Source organism: Salvelinus namaycush, chromosome 16, assembly GCF_016432855.1.
Source record: "Salvelinus namaycush isolate Seneca chromosome 16, SaNama_1.0, whole genome shotgun sequence".
Classification (NCBI taxonomy): Eukaryota; Metazoa; Chordata; class Actinopteri; order Salmoniformes; family Salmonidae; genus Salvelinus; species Salvelinus namaycush.
Genome location: NC_052322.1, coordinates 3,784,084 through 3,807,682, shown reverse-complemented (window position 1 = coordinate 3,807,682; position 23,599 = coordinate 3,784,084). Strand labels below are relative to the sequence as shown.

Genomic DNA, 23,599 nt, shown 5'->3' with positions numbered 1-23,599 from the left:
GGATCGAGGAATTAGAGGAAAAGGTAGAGGAGGAAAACCACCCGTATTCTGTCCAGTCATCCTCCCCAGCCATGTCTCCACAATTACTCCCTCTCTCCAAATGTTATGTGTGTATTCCAGCTTGATACAGCCCCCTCTTTCCGCACGTGTTCACGTATGTGTGTCATTAGCTTGTGTATGTGTGTGAGAGGGGGGGGGGGGCCGTGGTCATAGGGGCCGTGGCCGGTGCAGGCCGTCAATGTCGGGGGTGAGCTGGGGGCTGTGCGTGGCCTTGGTGGGGGTCCAGTCCCCTAGGGATGCCTGTGCGGCCTTGCGGTGGGCCAGCCGGTGGGTGATGGAGAAGCCTGCATTACCCTCCAACTGGGATAGCACCACCAGCACCTGCCTGCAGGGGGAGACACAGTCAGAAAACACGGTCAGGAAACATGGTCATGCATGACCGTCTTCAACAGGAAGATGTGGTATATGAATAGTGGAGAATATGACCGGGAGAGAACATTGGCCAGAAAACATTGCAATCATTCCGTGAACAGTGAGGTGGTATATAACGAAGTATGGATTCTAAAAATGTATTTCTAAGGAATGTAGAAAACTATAGCCTACTCATTTTTAGGAGGTACAGTTCTTTGGAAAGATAACTGCCTCGTGCTTCTCCGCCCATGCATAGCCAGCCTACTCTATTTCATTGAGACCACACATATACTAGGTGTACTTGATGTCACGCGCCCAACTAAGAGAAGAGAGGTAGGCTACTTAACTTGAAGCAGTGAATTCGGAGTGTGTGAATGTGACAAAAATGTGTTTTTAATACAATCGGTAGGCTAACGCATACAAAGCAGAAAGATGACTATTTTCAAACAATCTGCAGGACAACTAAAATATTTTAATCTCAAAAATTGTCTGATCTGACCTCCCGCTCCCAACGCCGACCACACCGCAACGACCTCTGTCGGGAAAGAAGGTCTACACCTGGGGCCTCATTTATAACCATACATTTACCACTAAATATCCGCGTGCACCATTTCTGAAAACACTGCACACGCACAGAAATATCCGATTTATAAACTTGGCGAACCCCATACAGTACATACCCATGTATCCATATAAATTAGACCTGCACGCGTGAACGAGCATTAGATCTCCGCCAGAAAACGCCCATCATTCACCTTTTATGGTGTATAGTTTGAAAGTATTGGAATTAGACCAAGACAGTATCTAAAGGAAATAGCAATGGCAAACTTGATCAAATGTCTTTGGAGGTCATGGCAGAATGTTTTCTTTTGCAGTGTCCATTTCTGAAAGACAAAAAACAATTGCAAATTGTTGTGGACCTGTAAACAGATTCTTTGAATGCAATAATGTTTTGCATCCATTTTTTCCCGAACCTAAATATGCCTCACTGCCCGCGAATTCTGAAACATTGTCTACTCTAAAAGAAAAAGATAAATACAGTAGGCCTACTTACAGTGGTAGCCTACACACTTCAATGAAACATATCAACTGTCTGTTCACCAGCTAAATTCTACTGTATGTTATAAACTGTGCTCCCTGTCGGATGCATAGAGCAAAAACGTGAAAATATAATAGCCGAACTAATAGTACCAATTAATTGAGAGATGCGCATGGTAATTTGGTGTATGGCTACTATGGGAATATCAACTCATGGCCAGAAAAGGAGAGGAATTTATTCTGCAATGGTTATGATATACAGTGGGGAGAACAAGTATTTGACACACTGCCGATTTTGCAGGTTTTCCTACTTACAAAGCATGTAGAGGTCTGTAATTTTTTATCATAGGTACACTTCAACTGTGAGAGACGGACTCTAAAACAAAAATCAAGAAAATCACATGGTGTTCAGAGCATCGTTTGGCAGTGGCAACAAGTTGACCCTGGGCCGGCTGCTGGCCCACAGCAAGCGGGCCGTTAAGAAGTTTGTGGGCTGTGAAGTGATGCTGGAGCCGGGCGAGTACGCCATGGTGTGCTGCGCCTTTAACCACTGGCAGATGAATATCAGCGGAGTGGGGCTGCCCACACACAACTTCTTAACGGCCCGCTTGCTGTGGGCCAGCAGCCGGCCCAGGGTCAACTTGTTGCCACTGCCAAACGATGCTCTGAACACCATGATACACAGGTCCAACAGGTGGCTGTCTAACCCCAAGAACACCATCCCAACCGTGAAGCATGGAGGTGGAAACATCATTCTTTGGGGATGATTTTCTGCAAAGGGGACAGGACGACTGCACCGTATTGAGGGGAGGATGGATGGGGCCTTGTATCACGAGATCTTGGCCAACAACCTCCTTCCCTCAGTAAGAGCATTGAAGATGGGTCGTGGCTGGGTCTTCCAGCATGACAACGACCCGAAACACACAGCCAGGTCAACTAAGGAGTGGCTCCGTAAGAAGCATCTCAAGGTCCTGGAGTGGCCTAGCCAGTCTCCAGACCTGAACCCAATAGAAAATCTTTGGAGGGAGCTGAAAGTCCGTATTGCCCAGCGACAGCCCCGAAACCTGAAGGATCTGGAGAAGGTCTGTATGGAGGAGTGGGCCAAAATCCCTGCTGCAGTGTGTGCAAACCTGGTCAAAAACTACAGGAAACGTATGATCTCTGTAATTGCAAACAAAGGTTTCTGTACCAAATATTAAGTTCTGCTTTTCTGATGTATCAAATACTTATGTCATGCAATAAAATGCAAATTAATTACTTAAAAATCATACAATGTGATTTTCTGGATTTTTGATTTTAGATTCCGTCTCTCACAGTTGAAGTGTACCTATGATAAAAATTACAGACCTCTACATGCTTTGTAAGTAGGAAAACCTGCAAAATCGGCAGTGTATCCAATAGTTTTTCTCCCCACTGTATGTATTATGTTCATAAATGAAATATTGCTTATGCTAGAAATTAACTTGACAGTACTCATATGTAGCCTACAAACATCAATGGAAAAGGTGAACCGTCTGTTCTACCATTAAACTGCGCTTAAGATCGGATCGCATAGAGCAAAAAAGACTACTTGAAATAGATTATCTATTTACTACTGTGAAGTGGGTCGAATGGGAGATGGGACGAATGCTAACCTATCCTAACTTGTGTGCCTATAGGCTATTTTGTGAGTAGCCTATGAAACCATCACAGTCCGAAAAGGTGAGGAATTTATTCTGCAATGATCATGGACATGAAATAAATAGTAGGAAATATGCCTATTTCAAATGATTTTAGAATTCAAAGATAAATCGATTTGCTTTTCTCAATAATGACGAATGATTGAATCTTGTAATTTAGCTAGGCCTACCTGTTCTTTTGTTATCAATAAGAGTGTCATCTTATATTCCCCATTTACACAAGGACACTTTTTTTGCCTTCTTGCAATGAAATACTTCAACCACGAGAAACTGTGCGTACCCATAGTCTAAAGTTTGCGGGAGGATAAACACATTCTCACGTCAAGTTAGTTTTATATAAATGCCGACTTTTGTGTGAAAACTGGTGCACGCATGTTTTGGGTCCACTTCTGATTTCATTGATCCTTTTCATATTTCCGATAGGCCTAGTTTGGGTGAGTTAAAATTATATACTTCAGTGGTGGTACTGGCTTTATGTCTAAAGATGGCTGTAACATCGCACAACCTTCAATACTTATGGGATGAAGATGTAACATTCTGGCGAATTAATGATGTTATTTCTGAGGAAGAAAAAGGCTACAGACAGATCATGTTTCCCATCCGATCCTGCAACCTCCGCTGCACAGGCCCACAGGTAGGCCATATGATCCTGTTTGCTCTGGACTGACAACGTGACATGATATTCCTAGTTGAAATTGACTGCTAACATCAATGACTTTCTACTCAAAATGCAGGTGTAAAACGCTGTTTATTTTTTCTCTATCTTGCTTTTTGAAAATGGTTTACCATTTATGGCTGCTACATTTGGGCAGCGATTGCATGCGCGTGATCGCCCTGTGCACGTGTGCGGGGGTCGCAAGCTTTGAACCACTCCTTTTTGGGGGGTTTCGGGTCAGAAAGCTTGAAAACCACTGAGCTAATGACCCGATTGCAGATTTGATGTACAGCTATAGGATCAGATGCAGCGCAAACATCACATTGTAGGGAGAGAGGATTACCATAAATGAATATGCAGCTCCAAAAATTGTTTGGTGATCAAGAATTTGAACTGTTTACTTTGCTAGTTCACCAGCAATGGGGCATCAAGCAACAATTACTAGCACAGGCCTACTGATCATTTGGTATGTCAAAATTGCTTGAAATTGATCATTTACTTATGATACTTGCATTTTGAATTTGTTGTTAAAATTTATTATTATATAATCAAAATGTGTTGTCGACAAAATAATGAAAAGGGCCGTCTTGTAGCCTCAATACATAGACACAGATTTGTAGTTGAATAAGTCATTGCCTGTAGCCTATAGTTTTTTAACTTGACTTGAAAAAAACTTGTGACTCGACTCGATCTTAGAATGCACGACTTGGACTTGACTCGAGACTCGACCGGTTGTACTTGGGACTCGACTTGAGACTTGGACCTTGTGACTTGAGACTTGCTTATGACTCGAATCATAGTGACTTGGTCCCACCTCTGCCTACTAGCACCTGTGTAAGCTTACATTCTAAAAATGCCTATATGAACAATGTACTGTGTGGTGTACAGTAGTACCTGTGTAGAGGCGGTACACTGTCGATGGTCTTGAGGCTGCCGCGGGTGGACACTACATTGAAGCTGTCTGTACAGTCACATGACACGTGGAGGTAGTACTTGGGGTGGCGGTTCTCCACCACCACGATCAGTCCCGCCCAGCCGTGGGTCAGGTAGTAGCATGTCATCCCCTCGCGACCCTGCAGAGACATACAGAGACAGAGAGACAGGCACGCACACAGGAACACAGAGGCAGACACACACAAAAAAAATGCAGACAGACAGAAACAAAGATACGGACAGTAACACAAACAGACAGACACAAATACATTGTAAATAGTACATACATAAGATGCCATTTGAGTTACACATAAGCCTGTGACACAGTCTCTCTCTATTAAATCCACCTACTATGTTTAGGTAATGCCCGTTTCTGATTTCTATAACTGGACGTGTTTCGTCTCCAGTAGTGAAATGCCCTCTTTGCCGTCGCTGTGCGAGTGTGAGTGTGTGTCTGTTACAGAGTATGTGTATGTGGTGTATGCTACTCCCTCCTCACCTCGTGTCTCTCTCCCTTGTTCTCGGTCAGTAGGATGATGGCGTCGGCCAGCGTGGTAGCGGTAGCCTCCACCTGCTCCACCATCACCTGACGGGAGCTGTAGATGGCCAGAATGTAGCCTGGGAAGTCTTGGCTGGGACGCCGTGCACTTGTGGGGCTCGACACTAAAAGAAGACGCGAGAAGATTCCATTTTGTTTCCCATTGTGATTGGCTAGGTTCAATCCACAAGCTAGCAGGTTAACTACAGGTGTAAGCATTAGCACTTATGGAATGGACAACATAGCTAGTTTTTGACAATACATGGTCCTTGGGAGTCTATAATAGATGAATCAGTTCATAGGCATATTCTCCCTATTCGGAACGTCTATGTTGATTTTGAATATGTGTGTGTGAATGTTTGTGTATGTGAAAATGGAAATGTATGCGAGAACACAAATTTGTGTGTGTGTGCGTTAGCTTGTGTGAACCTAGTGTGGGCAGTACTCCTCCACCATCCATTCATGCTAATCTGTAGAGGGATATACTGTATGTATGTGTGTTTGTGTATGTGTGTGTGTGTGTGTACCTGGTGTGGGCAGCCCCACTCCGTTGATATTCATCTGCCAGTGGTTAAAGGCGCAGCACACCATGGCGTACTCGCCCGGCTCCAGCATCACTTCACAGCCCACAAACTTCTTAACGGCCCGCTTGCTGTGGGCCAGCAGCCGGCCCAGGGTCAACTTGTTGCCACTGCCAAACGATGCCCTGAACACCATGATACACAGGTCCAACAGGTGGCTGTCTGCTGTGTCCGACCGCCTAGAGGACGGAGGGAAATAGAAATTCAGAAGTTTAAAATATGTAATTTTCATTCCAACAGGTGCCTGTCGAGAAAGAGAAAAAGAGAGAGAGAGAGTAGAGAAAGAGAGAGAGCGAGAGTACCTGCTGCCCTCCTGGAAGAGGGCGAACTCCAGCGCGGTCCTCTCCAGAACGGTCAGGGCCGTGACCGTAACAGGACCAAAGGCTCTGCTGGGGAAACAGCCCTGTAACCGCACCTCCTGCCAATCCGAATGGATCTTACAGATGTCCACCGAGTCAAAGTACCTGTGGGGAGAAACAAAAAAAATACACTGTTAGACAGGATTAGAATCTCTGAGTAACAGAGTCAGTTCAATCCTGACCAGGACGTGATCTTACAACCTTATGCACACACTCGTCGCTCAAAGCCAATTGCGCTGTTGTTAATGGCGCCAGAGGGGATGGCTGCCGTTTTACTGGCTCCTAACCAATTGTGCTATTTTGTGTTTTTTCCCCGCATTGTTTGTAACTTAGTTTGTACAGAATGTTGCTGCTACCGTGTCTTATGACCGAAAAGAGCTTCTGGATATCAGAACAGAGACAAAGATTTTTTCTTTAATGAGTATGATGCAAAGGATATACTGTTTCTCCCGGACCAGGCCCAAATCCACGTCACTTGCATGAAGAAAAGAAGGAGGTACTGTGGGCGCAGATCCGGGTCCCTTGTGAGAATTCATCGGCGCGTGGGTGACCCGCGTCTACCATCCGTTCTATTGGCAAACGTGCATTCACTGGAGAATAAACTGGATGAGCTTTGTTTGAGACTATCCTACCAACGGGACATTAAAAACTGTAATATCTTACGTTTCACTGAGTCGTGGCTGAACGACGACACGGATAATATACAGTTGGCTGTGTTTTTCGTGCATCGGCAGGACAAAACAGCTACGTCTGGTAAGACGAGGGGTGGTGGTGTGTGTCTATCCCTCTCTCTGGTTTCAAAGCTGAAAGTAAGTGCAAGGGCACATGTGGAGAGATTTTGATCTCTTTCACCTCCTTCCCTCTTATCCCTCACTTCTTCTGGGAAAACGAAAAAGAAAAGCAGACAGATGACTGACTAAGAGGAAAATAGGGAGAGATACCTCCTCCTCTTCTAAATCATTGTTCTCTTCTGGACATCTGAAAAAATCTGATGTATGACCTGTTGGGCACTGAAACGTGCACTCATGGCTTCAGCAAAGAGAGAACTGGGGGGACTGTCATCTGCAGCACCTATATAGCCTTTGACTGCATTCTCCATTAGTAAACAATAAATATTTATTTGGTCTGAAATTGTTTTTATTTTGTCTGTGAACTTGAGTCGTGTGTTGGGGTCGTGGAGGGGTCGTGGAGGGGAGATGCTGCACATGCACAAGAAAGTTTTAGTTTTGTCTGAGTTCAATCAGTAGCACAGAGTCTCAATTTCTCATTGTGTGTGTGTGTGTGTGTCTTTGTGGTTTTTGTGGTGTGTAAATGATTTTATAACTGCCGGGTCAAAAATGACCCTAAGCCAATCTTTATACCCTGGTGGTGTACAGCTTTCATGGAAATATGAACAAAGGCGATGTTTCACTTTTTCTAATGTTGGGGTCACTCTAGGAAAAGATGTCAAATTTCAAGTTGAAAAAATATAATTTAGGGGGTTTTGTCTGCTGTTTAACATAGTGGGTCATTTTTTACCCTTAAGACAACACAAAGGTTAATCCTATCAGTCCCGAAAGCCCAGCAAAAAACGGGTTTTCATTTATCTGCATGTCCAGCCTTTACAGTTGAAGTCGGAAGTTTACATACACTTAGGTTGGAGTCATTAAAACTCATTTTTCAACCACTCCACACATTTCTTGACAGCAAACTATAGTTTTGGCAAGTCGGTTAGGACATCTACATTGTGCATGACACAAGTCATTTTTCCAACAATTGTTTACAGATAGATTATTTCACTTACAACTCACTGTATCACAATTCCAGTGGGTCAGAAGTTAACATACACTAAGTTGACTGTGCCATTAAACAGCTTGGAAATTTCCAGAAAATTATGTCATGGCTTTAGAAGCTTCTGATAGGCGAATTGACATCATTTGAGTCAAATGGAGGTGTACCTGTGGATGTATTTCAAGGCCTACTTTCAAACTCAGTGCCTCTTTGCTTGACATCATGGGAAAATCAAAAGAAATCAGCCAAGACCTCAGAAAAAACATTGTAGACCTCCACAAGTCTGGTTCATCCTTGGGAGCAATTTCCAAATGCCTGAAGGTACCATGTTCATCTGTACAAACAATAGTATGCAAGTATAAACACCATGGGACCACACAGCCATCATACCGCTCAGTATGGAGACGCGTTCTGTCTCTTAGAGATGAACGTACTTTGGTGCGAAAAGTGCAAATCAATCCCAGAACAACAGCAAAGGACCTTGTGAAGATTCTGGAGGAAACAGGTACACAAATATCTATATCTACAGTAAAACGAGTCCTATATCGACATAACCTGAAAGGCTGTTTAGTAAGGAAGAAGCCACTGCTCCAAAACCGCCATAAAAAAGCCAGACTACAGTTTGCAACTGCACACGGGGACAAAGACCGTACATCTTGGAGGAATGTCCTCTGGTCTGATGAAACAAAAATAGAACTGTTTGGCCATAATGACCATTGTTATGATTGGAGGAGGGGAGGCTTGCAAGCCGAAGAACACCATCCCAACCGTGAAGCACAGGGGTGGCAGCATCATGTTATGGGGGTGCTTTGCTGCAGGAGATACTGGTGCACTTCACAAAATAGATGGCATTGTGAGAAAGGAAAATTATGTGGATATATTGAAGCAACAGCACAAGACATCAGTCAGGAAGTTAAAGCTTGGTCGCAAATGGGTCTTCTAAATGGACAATGATACTTCCAAAGTTGTGGCAAAATGGCCTAAGGACAACAATGTCAAGGTATTGGAGTGGCCATCACAAAGCCATGACTTCAATCCTATAGAACATTTGTGGGCAGAACTGGAAAAGCGTGTGTGAGCAAGGAGGCCTACAAACCTGACTCAGTTACACTAGCTCTGTCAGGAGGAATAGGCCAAAATGCACGCAACTTATTGTGGGAAGCTTATGGAAGGCTACCCGAAACGTTTGACGCAAGTTAAACAATTTAAAGGCAATGCTACCAAGTACTAATTGAGTGTATGTCAACTTCTGACCCACTGGGAATGTGATGAAGGAAATAAAAGCTGAAATAAATCATTCTCTCTACTATTATTCTGACATTTCAAATTCTTAAAATAGAGTGGTGATCCTAACTGACCTAAGACAGGGAATTTTTACTTAGATTAAATGTCAGGAATTGTGAAAAACTGAGTTTAAATGTATTTGGCTAAGGTGTATGTAAACTTCCGACTTCAACTGTATATTTACCTCTCTTATCCTACCTCATTTGCACATGCTGTATGTCACGCCCTGACCGTAGAGAGCTTTTTAATGTCTCTATTTTGGTTTGGTCAGGGTGTGATTTGGGTGGGCATTCTATGTTCCGTTTTATATGATTTTTATTTCTGTGTGTTTGGCCGGGTGTGGTTCTCAATCAGAGGCAGCTGTCTATCGTTGTCTCTGATTGAGAACCATACTTAGGTTGCCTTTTCCCAAATATATATGTGGGTAGTTGTTTTCTGTTTTGTGTCTTCACCAGACAGAACTGTTTTCGTGTTGTTCTATTTTTGGTTATTTTGTCTGTGTTCAGTTTTAATAAAAAAAGCATGAATACTTACCACGCTGCGCTTTGGTCCACACCTTCTTCAACAGACGACCGTTACACTGTATATAGATTTTCCTACTGTATTATTGATTGTATGTTTGTTTATTCCATGTGTAACTCTGTGTTGTTGTATGTGTCGAACTGCTTTGCTTGATCTTGGCCAGGTCGCAGTTGCAAATGAGAACTTGTTCTCAACTAGCCTACCTGGTTAAATAAAGGTGAAATAAAAATAAATAAATAAATCAATTTAGCCTGACAATTACATTTTTTTTATCATTTTCTTTTCATGACCAGGGCCAAGTAAAACACAAAACAATTTGACATGAACAGTTGCATTGATGAGTTTTATTGACAAAGCAAATCCCTGATCAAAATGAATTTATATGAATGCTGTAAGTACAGAAACTGTTTGCTCAGTGGGAAATGAATATCCAACTAGTCAGTGACAACTGTGCAGAGTTTGGTGTTTGTGACAGCAACTAGGTGTGTTTACTACAGTATTATAGAGTCTATGGAACTAGGAACATAAGCATTTCGCTACACCCACAATAACATCTGCTAAATATGTGCATGTGACCAATAACATTTGATTTGATGTCCTTGGATTTCCTATTATCTGTCACGCCCTGACCTTAGAGAGCCTTTTTATGTCTCTAGTTGGTTTGGTCAGGGTGTGATTTGGGGTGGGCATTCTATGTTTCGTTTTCTACGTTTCTTTATTTCTATGTTTTGGCTGGGTATGGTTCTCAATCAGGGACAGCTGTCTATCGTTGTCTCTGATTGAGAACCATACTTAGGTAGCCCTTTTCCCTCCTTTCAGTGTGGGAGGTTATCTTTGTTAGTGGCACTTAGCCCTGTAAGCTTCACGGTTGTTTTTCGTTTGTTATTTTGTTGGCGACATTTTAAATAAAAAGAGAAATGTACGCTCACCACGCTGCACTTTGGTCCACTTCTTTTGACGGCCGTGACATTATCTTCTATGTTGAAGAACCCCTTACCTTCCAATTACTTTTGTGTAGCTTGTGAGCGTCATGTTACATGTGCGTGTTCGTGAGAGTCTCAGCTTTTCATATATGGCTTGGAATAGTTCTAGCTCAAATTATTCGGACTCCATAGACCCAGGCCGGGGCCCTTTGGGATCTGCCCTCGTCTCACAAACACTGATCTACCTCAGTTCTCGTTAATCACACAGACGAATGGTTGGTACCAACGGACGCAGAAGAAAAAGACAAATCCAGTGGTACAGTGTGTTTCAAAAGGGGTTAGAAGTCCAAATTGCGCCGGGGTCGATGTGGGACTCATTGAGTTAAACGCTGCGAGGACTTCACCTTGCTTGTCCGCCATTTATTCGTCTGTCAAGTACTCTTTACCTTGCTGTATGCTGAGCAGAGTTACTGGGTTCTCTCTCTCTCTCTCTTCTTTCAGATACAGTATATAGACAGACTCTAGATTCCATTGCTCATTTACTTAACGGAGAAGATGAATTTAACAAAGACAGGCAGACAGACAGCACAGAGCATTGGGCCTTGTACCCTACGTTGCAACGTTCCCTTAATTGACAGAAAGGAAAACAAGCTGAGAGTCAGGAAGGGAGGTGCATCCTTGTTGCAGCATTCACTTGTTGGACTACCAGGTACTAAGTTTAACTCATGCTACTCAACAAGCTAGCTAACCACACCAAAAAAACTAAATCAACCAACCAAATAAAACAAAAACACTTGGCATTAACAAGGCAAGCAGGACAGGAGTGGGTCAGTGCCTCTCAGTTTAAGTCTTACCTACTAATGATTATCTGCTGAGCCAGCTAATTAACTACCAATTCGTCCATTACCTGAAATACCGTCTAATTGACTCTTGTTAATGGCACTTGTTGGTTTTAGTGAGAGCACACCCAGTGGGTCTCCAACATCGTAGTCACCCATCCCTGACCTCGTCCTAGGTCCTTGGGTGATTGGCACATTAAGACGGGACCTACTTGATGAAGTCTCCGTACTCCATCCAGAAGACGCCCTCGCTGCTGCCGTGGGCCATGAGCTCGTGGCGGAGGAGCTGCGGCCAATCAGGCCACTCGTCTGACCAGCTGCCGTTCCACGAGAAGCGACCCCACGGGTTCCTCAACCGCAGAAGTCTGAGAGGGAGAGCGAGAGCATGTCGTCAGCTGAAGCAATTAAAAGGAACGCAATTGGGAAGGACGGAAGGACCCTTATCAGGGTTTGAAAAAAAAAAAACGTAAAGGATAACAATAACGGGATTACCCGAAAAAGAAAGATACATGGCCCTTTTCAACAATAACGTATTAGCCCCACCCCCTTATCACGTGTGACCAATTAGCCACACCCCGTCCCACCAATAACCCAATCAGCTCTCACCTGTAGCCCTGTACGTCCCGCACGTCCAGGATAGAGTAGGCATGGCGAGGGCGGAGGCCCAACGACTCATACACCACATCATCCACCTTCATGTTCCCTCCTCCGCATGATGCCCCCATCAGAAACCTACCCACCACACACACAACATAGATAGAGACGCATTCGAATAAGTCAGAGTCCATTTCCATCACCTTAAACTTGGGGCAGTTGCCAAAGTGGACCCAGATATAAGCCTACTCTTGGACTAAAAAAGTATTCTCCATTGAACATGCTTGTTAGTCAAGGAGTAAGCTTAATCAGGGCCCATTCAATAAGCCTCTTCATGTCTTTTCAAATGAATGATTTGTTATTGACCGAGACCAGGGATGGGCAACTCTTTTATAGGCACGCGGACCAATAAAACACCGACCGGCATGGCGCCCATAATTAGAATTTATTAGGGATCCCCATTAGCTGTTGCCAAGGCAGCAGTTACTCTTCCTGGGGTCCAAACACATTAAGGCACTTACATTTCCTATAGAACATCATATAACATTATTACACCACTCCATATCTACAATACAAAATGCATAATACCACCATACAACAACATTACAATGTACGTGTGTGTAAAGTGCATGTGCTAGCAGTTGTGTGCGTATGCGTGTCTGTACCTTTGTGTGTGTCTCTTTAGGTGTATTTTTCCCCTGATTCTACTGCTTGCATCAGTTACCTGATGTGGAATAGAGTTCCATGTAGTCATGGCTCTATGTAGTACTGTGCGCCTCCCATAGTCTGATAAAGAGACCTCTGTTGGCATCTTCTGTGGGGCATGGGTGTCCGAGCCGTGTGCTAGTAGTTTAAACAGATAGCTTGGTGCATTCAGCTTGTCAACCCTTCTTAAAAAAACAAGTAGTGATGAAGTCAATCTCTCTTCCACTTTGAGCCATGAGAGATTGACATGCATATCATTAATGTTAGCTCCCCGTGTACTGTTAAGGGCCAAGCGTGCTGCCCTGTTCTGAGCCAATGACCACACGACTGAACAGTAGTCCAGGTGCAAAAAAACTAGGGCCTGTAGGACCTGCTTTGTTGATAGTGTTGTTAAGAAGGCAGAGCAGTGCTTTATTATGGACAGACTTCTCCCCATCATAGCTACTGTTGTATCAATATGTTTTGACACCAAGCAGTTTAGTCACCTCAACTTGCTCAATTTCCACATTATTCATTACAATATTTAGTTGAGGTTTAGGGTTTAGTGAATGATTTGTCCCAAATACAATGCTTTTAGTTTTTGAAATATTTAGGACTAACATATTCTTTCCCACCCATTGCAGTCATTTCAGTCGCTGTAGAAGCTGACGTGTAGTGTTGAGTCATCCGCACACATAGACACACACATAGACACACTTTTTGGCTTTACTCAAAGCCAGTGGTATGTCGTTAGTAAAGATTGAAAAAAGTAAAGGCCCTAGACAGCTGCCCTGGGGAATTCCTGATTCTACCTGGATTATGTTGGAGAGGCTTCCATTAAAGAACACCCTCTGTGTTTTGTTAGACAGGTAACTCTTTATCCACAAAATAGCAGAGGGTGTAAAGCCATAATACATACGTTTTTCCAGCAGCAGACTACGATCTAAGTTCCAGCAGACTAAGTCTAACAAAACTGCCCTGACAATCTTTTTATTATCAATTTCTCTCAGCCAATCATCAGTCATTTGTGCTGTGCTTTTGAACGTCCTTCCCTACTGGTAACTGATTGGTATACTATTTGAACCAATAAAGGGGGCTTTACTATTCTTGGGTAGCGGAATTACTTTTGCTTCCCTCCAGGCCTGAGGGCACACACTTTATATTAGGCTTAAATTGAAGATATGGAAAATAGGAGTGGCAATTTCGTCAACTATTATCCGTTGTAATTTTCGATCCAGGTTGTCAGACCCCTGTGTCTTGTCATTGTTGACAATAACGATCATTTGTTCACCTCTTCCACACTCACTTTACGGAATTCAAAAGTACAATGCTTATCTTTCATAATTTGGTCAGATACACTTGGACGTGTAGTGTCATTGATAATCAGTTACATAAAAAAACTGCAAACATTTGCCTTCATCCTATGGCAAAATGTGTAGAATTGCAGGAAATGTGCTTTAAAACTGCGTAATTTTTCTCTCCATGGGGGGGAGTATGGATATGGGTACACAGACACACAAGCCACTACAGCCCCCCATGATGAGTTCCGAGTAATTACTTCTTTCCTTGTCCCATTTGTGCACATCATGATACATCTCAGAGAATGATTGACTTTCTCCAAAGACAAATCTCCTCTATTCCACTCACCCGGCCTCCTTGGAACTGAGCATCTTGGCCCAGATGAGGTCCGTGTCGATGGGCTCCTCGCGGGGGTTGGTGGAGCTGACCTGCAGCATGAGGGAGTCGCACGGTGCCCCTGTCAGCGTGGCCAGGCCCTCGATGGCGCGCCCTGCCTGCAGGGCAAAGTAGGAGCCGTGGAGCTTGGCAAGGGCCTTCTCTATCAGGGCCACCCAGAGTTGCTTACGCTGGGCCTGGGAAGGGAGAGAGAAAGGAGCGAGGGAAGGAGAAAGGAAGAAGGAAAGAGAAAGAGAAGAAAATAGGGATAGTAAGAGGGAGAGGGGGATATAGGTGGATAAGAAGGGAGGATGGAGAAAGGAAGGTGATAGAGGGAGGGTGGAGAAAGGGAGGGAGAAAGGTGTGAAGGGGATAGAGGGAAGTGCATGATGGAGAAAGGGAGGGACAGAACAGTAGGAAAGGGGATAGACGGAAGGAGAGAGAAGATAGAGGGAGAGAGAGAGAAACAGAGAGAGCAAGAGAGAGGGAGAGAGAGAAGGATAGATAGAAGGAAGGATTGGGATAGAAGGAGAGAGTAGGATGAGATAGAGAGAGAGTAGGATGGAGAAAGGGTGGGAAGGGGATAGAGAGAGAGAGAGAGAGAGAGAGAGAGAGAGAGAGAGAGAGAGAGAGAGAGAGAGAGAGAGAGAGAGAGAGAGAGAGAGAGAAAGGGAAGAGGTCAAATGTTTGTGTAATGAATGAACATACAGGGAAGAAAACATTCAGAGTTCATTTTAGCTGTGAAGGTCTATTCCATTTCTGTAGCCTTAGGTCCTGAAAAACTGTTCAAATGTCATTAAATAGAGAGAAATGATCTTCTCCAATAACAATAATAAGACCTTCAGTGGTTCATTAAGTGTCCCTACATTTACATTTTAGTCATTTAGCAGACGCTCCTATCCAGACTGCATTCATTTTAAGATTGATAGGTGGTTGTCCCACCTAGCTCAGTCATACACTATCATTCAACAGTTTGGGGTCACTTAGAAATACCCTTGTTTTTGAAAAAGCTATTTTTTGGTCCATTAAAATGACATCAAATTGATCAGAAATACAGTGTAGACATTGTTAATGTTGTAAATGACTATTGTAGCTGGAAACGGCTGATTTTTAATGTAATATCTACATAGGCGTACAGAGGCCCATTATCAGCAACCATCACTTCTGTGCTCCAATGGCACGTTGTGTTAGCTAATCCAAGTTTATCATTTTAAAAGGCTAATTGATCATTAGAAAACCATTTTGCAATTATGTTAGCACAGCTGAAAACTGTTGTTCTGATTAAAGAAGCAATACAACTGATTAAAGAAGCAATAAAACGCCTATGTAGATATTCCATAAAAAAATCTGCCATTTCCAGCTACAATAGTCATTTACAACATTAACAATGTCTACACTGCATTTCTGATCAATTTGATGTTATTTGAATGGATGAAAAATGTGCTTTTCTTTCAAAAACAAGGACTTTTCTTAGTGACCCCAAACTTTTGAACGGTAGCGTAGCTACTTTATTGAAGAAATAATGACGTACTATCAGGAAAAAAGTAAAGTGTGAGTGTTAGTTTACGAGGGGGGTGACGTGGGATTATTTAAGATGCTCTTTGAAGAGGTAGGGTTTCCCCTCTCTTCATTATTTCCTCTAGGACATTTCTGAGAAGCTCTGTCTCCACCACAGGTGATATTTGAAAACCTTGGAATGAACTGAACGAGTGTGTGCGTGTGTGTGTTTACTCACCAGTTGGAATATCAGGTTGCTATATTCACTGCATAACAGTGTGTGTGTGTGTGTATGACTAATGACAGTGTTTGAAAATGTGTGTGTGTGTGTGTGTGTGTGTGTTTTCACTCAACCATAAAAGTATTAGGTTGCTATAGTCACTGCATGACAATTCACTGCATGATCATTTGTTTGTGTGTGTGTGTATGCGAGTTTGAGAGAGACAGAGAGAGTGAGTGACTAGACAAGATATAGTTATGTGTGTGTATACAGTGTGTCTGCGTGCATACTATATCCATACGCATGAGTGTGTGTGGTGTGGTGTACCCCCCCCCCTCACCTGGGAGAAGAGCAGGTATCCATACTCGTCGCAGGGCAGCATGTCGTCCACTAGGACGGTTATCCAGGTACCATCCTTACACAGCCTGACCTGGTAAGCCCCCTCCTGGCAGATGCCCCTGGTGATCATCACCCTCTCCACCAGCTCTGGACGCTCTGCCAGCACCGCCAACGCACTAAGGAACCTACAGGGCGGGCAATAAGATAGACAGTCAATTAAACTAGGTGATAGGAGAAAAAAATCTATCCAGTATCGCAATATCATTTCCCCCCGATATTATAAATCGATTCTATGACTCCGTTTAATGTTAAAAAGCACTAGTCGGCTGTACCTGTGCCAAAACTCCAATATTTCTCCTTCTATAGCTTGATCTCCATCTTCTTCTCAAATGGTGAGCCAACATGTTTTCAGCACTTTTCTTTTCATGACTGATCAAAACTCGTTTTCTCATGGCTCTCTATGGTCCCTCTGCAGCAAATATATAGTGAGCAATATGTTTGCAATACACATATAAATCAGAATGTATGGAATCGCAATACATAGCGTGTCGTGATAAAATCGTATGGCGAGGTCCCTGGCAAATTCCCAGCCCTACAATCATTCAATCAGTCAGTCATTCAATTATTAAATTAATCAGTTAGAAAGTTCATAAATATCAAGTAATTCTGCAAATTGTATTCATAGCTATTTGTAGTGGAGGTAAGCTGGTCTCACCTTCTGTACATCACCTTCCGTGACAGAACCACTGACCTTTTATGGTCTAGTCATGTGGTACTGATGGTGGACTTAACAGCAACTGTAAAGGGCAAGTGGAGGCGACAGCAGCCAGAAAAACCTCTACATGTCGGAAGACAACAGTCTGAGGAAGCAGACTAGAGCAGGCCTGGGCAAAGGTCGATTCAACGCGGCCCGCGGAATCAAGCTCAGATCACATAAAGAATTTGCGATAGTAAAGTTTTGAAAAACGTATTTGTTATTCAAATTAAAAGCCCAATGAATACTCGCCTTTGTGTAATGATTCAACTCCCACCGCTTGTGGGACATTTATTTTGAAGGCACGTATAAATAACAACGGCACGAGGACAGAGTGACTGACAGGCTGACACACACGTCACAGTTACAAATAGTAGCTAGCTAGAAAAAGCGCTAAAATTAGTTGTTCAAAGATTTCACAGAAAAGGAAAGTAGACAATGAATGTAGGGTGTTCCAGCAAGAGTGGACATTGAAATATTTATTTATTGAGGCATCAGGGAAAGCTGTGTGCTTAGTGTGCAAAGAGAGGATGACTGTCTTGAAAGACTACAACTTGTCCCGATACTTCTAGACGAAGCGTGCAGAGAAATATAGGAATATGTCTTCTGAGCAGAGGGCAAGTGCATCGAAAGAGTTGCTTTCTCAGCTGCAAAAGCAGCAAGGACTTTTCACAAAACTGCATTCAGCAAACAATGGAATTGCAAGAGCTGTCCCATGTACTGTCCCACAAGATTGCTAAACATAGCAAGCCATTCTGAGGGTGAATTCATTAAATAATGTTTAATTGACTCTGCAGCAATACTTTGCCCCGACAAGAAAGAGCTGTTTGAAAAGGTTTCCCTGTCAAGACGAACAGTGACACGGCGTGTTGAGGACATCGCAGAGAATATGGAACACCAGTTGAAAGACAAGGTAAAGGATTTCCCCTATTTCTCCTTGGCCCTGGATGAGAGCAGAGAGGCACGTGACACAGCGCAGTTGTTGATATTCTTACGAGGCATAACCCCAGACGTTGAAATGACAGAGGAGCTTGCTTCAGTGCAATCAATGAAGAGCACAATCACAGGGACATATTTATTGGAGGAGGTTAATAAGTGTGTGGCAAAGCTGGGACTGAATTTTGAAAAGTTATCCAGTGTGACCACTGATCGGTGCCCAAACTCGACAGGAAAAAACATTGGCCTTTTGAAAAGGATACAAGATCAAGTAGCTGAACGATTATTTTCCTGCATTGCATTATTCATCAGGAGGTGCTCTGTAAATGTGTTCTGAAAATGAGCCATGTTGTGGATACAGTCACTAAAGTGGTAAACTTCATAAGAGCAAAATCTTTAAACCACAGGCAGTTTGTCTCACTGTTGGAGGAGACAGAGTCGGGTCATGCAGATCTCCCCTACCACACAAACGTGAGATGGCTGAGTTTGGGGAAGGTGCTTAAAAGGGTGTGGGACCTGAAGTCGGAGATTGCTGAGTTTTTGCAAATGAAAGGAAAATATGTGGATTTCCCTCAACTGCAAGATAAAGAATGGTTGGCTGATTTTGCCTTCACCGTGGACATCATGGCCCTCATGAATGAACTGAATTCCAAACTACAAGGGAAGGGCCTTTTTGCATATCAGACGTACAGCCTTGTCAAAGCCTTCAAGGGACAATTACTCCTCCTTTTCCGCCAAGTAGAAGTCAACAATCTCACCCACCTTCCGACACTACTAGTCTGTTCTCTATCAGATGACCAGCAGTAGAAGTATACATCGCTGCTGCGTGCTTTGAACGGTGAGTGTTCTCGTCGTTTTGAGGAATTCAAAGTGTCGGAAAATGACATGCTGTTGGTTTCCTCTCCTTTCACCTTCAATGTGGATAACGCTCCCACTGACCTGCAACTTGAGCTTATCAATCTTCAGTCTGATGCAGTGATTGGAGAACTATTCAAAACAATGTCACTGACGAGGTTCTATGCATCTCTCGATGAACAACATTTTCATGCTCAAAAAGATGTTTGTACTGTTTGGGTCGACCTATGTATGTGAACAGACATTTTCAGGGATGAAATATAACAAGTCAAGGCACAGATCATCTCTTACTGACTCTCACCTCTCAGCAATCCTGAGCATAGCAACGTCAGAAACTATACCTGACTTCACTGCTCTAGTCAATGCCCATCAGTGACTTCACTCTTCACACTGATTGAGTAGTTTAAATGTCATGTTTAGCTCTCTCTCTTTCTTGTGCTTTTGTGCATACCCGTTAACAAGAGCTCTGTCCGTGGTGCTGAATGCACAGTGTACTTTTCCCTCCGTGTAGTTCACTTCATGTTTAATAATGAAAATACCTACCAAAAGGAGAACATGGACGTGGTTTATTTCTGTGCATGTTAAAAAAGTAAAATAAGTAGCATATCTGGACGTGATTTACAGTAGATATATCTGTCAACACAGTCATACACGATGTACAATTCTGTAATATGATTCTGGCCCGGGATGGCAAAAATATATTCTAATGTGGCCATCCATGGAAAATAATTGCCTGCTCTAGACGGAGGTTCGGGGAAGCTGAAAATCTCTTTGCAAATCTCTCCTTCCTAGTGCAAAGCTCCATTTATTTGAGGCCTTACTCAACACCTTACTGAACAAGCACCTCGCCACATGACCTGAGATGTTTGTGAGAGAATTTGTGTGTGTGTGTGTGTGTATAGGGATGACGACAAGGCCCAAGGACAACCAAAACAAGTACATGGAGAGAACTGTCTGTGTCCAGACCTACATTCCTCTGAATAATCCCCCAGTCAGGTGATGTATCAGTACATCTGGCCGCCTCACCCCTCCTCTCTCTCTTTCTCTCTCTTTCTCTCCCCAGTTCTTTCTTGGTTTATTCTCTCTGTCTCTATCTATCTCTCTCTCCTTTAAACCTTGGCCTACAATGGTCGTGCCCGAGGAAATCTAATTAACATAATACAAACAAATCCCCATAAAAATCGGTCTTTTTAAACTAGACGCAGTATGCAGGTACAGAGGACACAGAGCGGGTAGCCTCGTGAGGATCCGCAGAAGGCGAGTGGGAAAGCTGCCGTTACCGTTAATATTACTCGCTAACGTGCAATCATTGGACAATAAATTAGACGAGGTACGATCACGAATATCCTACCAACGGGACATCAAAAACTGTAATATCCTATGTTTCACGGAATCGTGGCTGAATGATGACATGGATATTCAGCTAGCGGGATATATGCTGCACCGGCAAGATAGAACAGCACACTCTGGTAAGACGAGGGGGGGCGGTCTGAATGTTTGTAAACAACAGCTGGTGCACGAAATCTGAGGAAGTCTCTAGACTTTGCTCGCCTGAAGTAGAGTATATTGTGATAAATTGCAGGCCACACTACTTGCCTAGAGAGTTTTCAGCTATACTTTTCGTGGCTGTTTATTTACCACCACAGACAGATGCTGGCACTAAGACCACACTCAGTCAGCTGTATAAGGAAATAAGCAAACAGGAAACCACTCACCCAGAGGCGGTGCTCCTAGTGGCCGGAGACTTTAATGCAGGGAAACTTAAATCAGTTCTACCAAATTTCTATCAACATGTTAAATGTGCAACCAAAGGGAAAAAAATTCTACATCACCTGTACTCCACACACAGAGACGCGTATAAAGCTCTCCCTCGCCCTCCATTTGGTAAATCCAACCACAACTCTATCCTCATCATTCCTGCTTACAGCAAAAATGAATGCAGGAAGCACCAGTGACTCGGTCTATAAAAAAGTGGTCAGATGAAGCAGATGTTAAACTACAGGACTGTTTTGCTATCACAGACTGGAACATGCTCCGGGATTCTTCCAATGGCATTGAGGAGTACACCACATCAGTCACTGGCTTTATCAATAAGTGCATCGAGGATGTCGTCCCCACAGTGACTGTAAATACATACCCCAACCAGAAGCCATGGATTACAGGCAACATTCACACTGAGCTAAAGGGTAGAGCTGCCGCTTTCAAGGTGCGGGACTCTAACCCGGAAGCTTATAAGAAATCCTGCTATGCGCTGCGACGAACCATCAAACAGGCAAAGCGTCAATACAGGGCTAAGATTGAATCATACAACACCGTCTTATGTGGCAGGGCTAGCAAATTATTACAGACTACAAAGGGAAGCACAGCCGCGAGCTGCCCAGTGACACGAGCCTACCAGACGAGCTAAATCACTTCTATGCTCGCTTCGAAGCAAATCAACACTGAGGCATGCATGAGAACACCAGCTGTTCCGGACGACTGTGTGATCACGCTCTCCGTAGCCGACGTGAGTATGACCTTTAAACAGGTCAACATTCACAAGGCCGCAGGGCCAGACGGATTACCAGGACGTGTGCTCCGGACATGTGCTGACCAACTGGCAGGTGTCTTCACTGACATTTTCAACATGTCCCTGATTGAATCTGTAATACCAACATGTTTCAAGCAGACCACCATAGTCCCTGTGCCCAAGAACACAAAGGCAACCTGCCTAAATGACTACAGACCCGTAGCACTCACGTCCGTAGCCATGAAGTGCTTTGAAAGGCTGGTAATGGCTCACATCAACACCATTATCCCAGAAACCCTAGACCCACTCCAATTTGCATACCGCCCAAAAAGATCCACAGATGATGCAATCTCTATTGCACTCCACACTGCCCTTTCCCACCTGGACAAAAGGAACACCTATGTGAGAATGCTATTCATTGACTACAGCTCAGCGTTCAACACCATAGTACCCTCAAAGCTCGTCACTAAGCTAAGGATCCTGGGACTAAACACCTCCCTCTGCAACTGGATCCTGGACTTCCTGACGGGCCGCCCCCAGGTGGTGAGGGTAGGTAGCAACACATCTGCCACGCTGATCCTCAACACTGGAGCCCCCCAGGGGTGAGTGCTCAGTCCCCCCCTGTTCACCCACGACTGTATGGCCAGGCACGACTCCAACACCATCATTAAGTTTGCAGACGACACAACAGTGGTAGGCCTGATCACAGACAATGACGAGACAGCCTATAGGGAGGAGGTCAGAGACCTGACCATGTGGTGCCAGAATAACAACCTATCCCTCAACGTAACCAAGACTAAAGAGATGATTATGGACTACTGGAAAAGGAGGACCGAGCATGCCCCCATTCTCATTGACGGGGCTGTAGTGGAGCAGGTTGAGAGCTTCAAGTTCCTTGGTGTCCACATCACCAACAAACTAGAAGGTGATTGACCGTCATCTTGACCTTCTTCCATTTTCTAATAATTGCGCCAACAGTTGTTGCCTTCTCACCAAGCTGCTTGCCTATTGTCCTGTAGCCCATCCCAGCCTTGTGCAGGTCTACAATTTTATCCCTGATGTCCTTACACAGCTCTCTGGTCTTGGCCATTGTGGAGCGGTTGGAGTCTGTTTGATTGAGTGTGTGGACAGGTGTCTTTTATACAGGTAACGAGTTCAAACAGGTGCAGTTAATACAGGTAATTAGTGGAGAACAGGAGGGCTTCTTAAAGAAAAACTAACAGGTCTGTGAGAGCCGGAATTCTTACTGGTTGGTAGGTGATCAAATACTTATGTCATGCAATAAAATGCAAATTAATTACTTAAAAATCATACAATGTGATTTTCTGGATTTTTGTTTTAGATTCCGTCTCTCACAGTTGAAGTGTACCTATGATAAGAAGTACAGACCTCTACATGCCTTGTAAGTAGGAAAACCTGCAAAATCGGCAGTGTATCAAATAATTGTTCTCCCCACTGTATGCATAGTCACTGTAACTATACATTCATGTATATACTACCTCAATTGGCCCGACCAACCAGTGCTCCTGCATATTGGCTAACCGGGCTACCCTATCTGCATTGTGTCCCGCCACCCACCACCCCCTCTTTTACGTTACTGCTACTCTCTGTTTATCATATATGCATAGTCACTTTAACTATACATTCATGTACATACTACCTCAATCAGCCCGACTGACCGGTGTCTGTATGTAGCCTCGCTACTTTTATAACATCGCTACTGTATATAGCTTCGCTGCTGTTATTTTTCACTGTCTTTTTACTGTTGCTTTTATTTCTTTACTTACCTATTGTTCATCTAATACCTGTTTTGCACTGTTGGTTAGAGCCTGTCAGTAAGCAGTTCACTGTAAGGTCCTGTTGTATTCGGCGCACGTGACAAATAAACTTTGATTTGATATAGATGTGTTTTTTTGCATATGCGGTGAAAGGTGGCAGAGCTAGAGGGGTGTTAGTCAGACAATGACACATCCCGAAATTCGGTCTTCTCACAAAAATGTCTGTA

General features: G+C 43.7%; 1 protein-coding gene across 1 annotated transcript in view; it reads right to left on the bottom strand.

The window, feature by feature from the left end:
- Positions 1-207: 207 nt before the first annotated feature.
- The window catches only part of LOC120060582 (calpain-15-like), a 40,088-nt gene continuing 16,696 nt past the window's right edge, over positions 208-23,599 (bottom strand). The window contains exons 3-11 of the mRNA XM_039009954.1: positions 16,542-16,725; positions 14,458-14,681; positions 12,139-12,264; positions 11,745-11,897; positions 6,138-6,299; positions 5,782-6,014; positions 5,216-5,379; positions 4,678-4,856; positions 208-385 (exon numbers count right to left, since the gene is read on the bottom strand). Coding sequence (XP_038865882.1) covers positions 208-385; positions 4,678-4,856; positions 5,216-5,379; positions 5,782-6,014; positions 6,138-6,299; positions 11,745-11,897; positions 12,139-12,264; positions 14,458-14,681; positions 16,542-16,725 — 1,603 coding nt within the window. The remainder of the gene's footprint in view (positions 386-4,677; positions 4,857-5,215; positions 5,380-5,781; positions 6,015-6,137; positions 6,300-11,744; positions 11,898-12,138; positions 12,265-14,457; positions 14,682-16,541; positions 16,726-23,599) is intronic.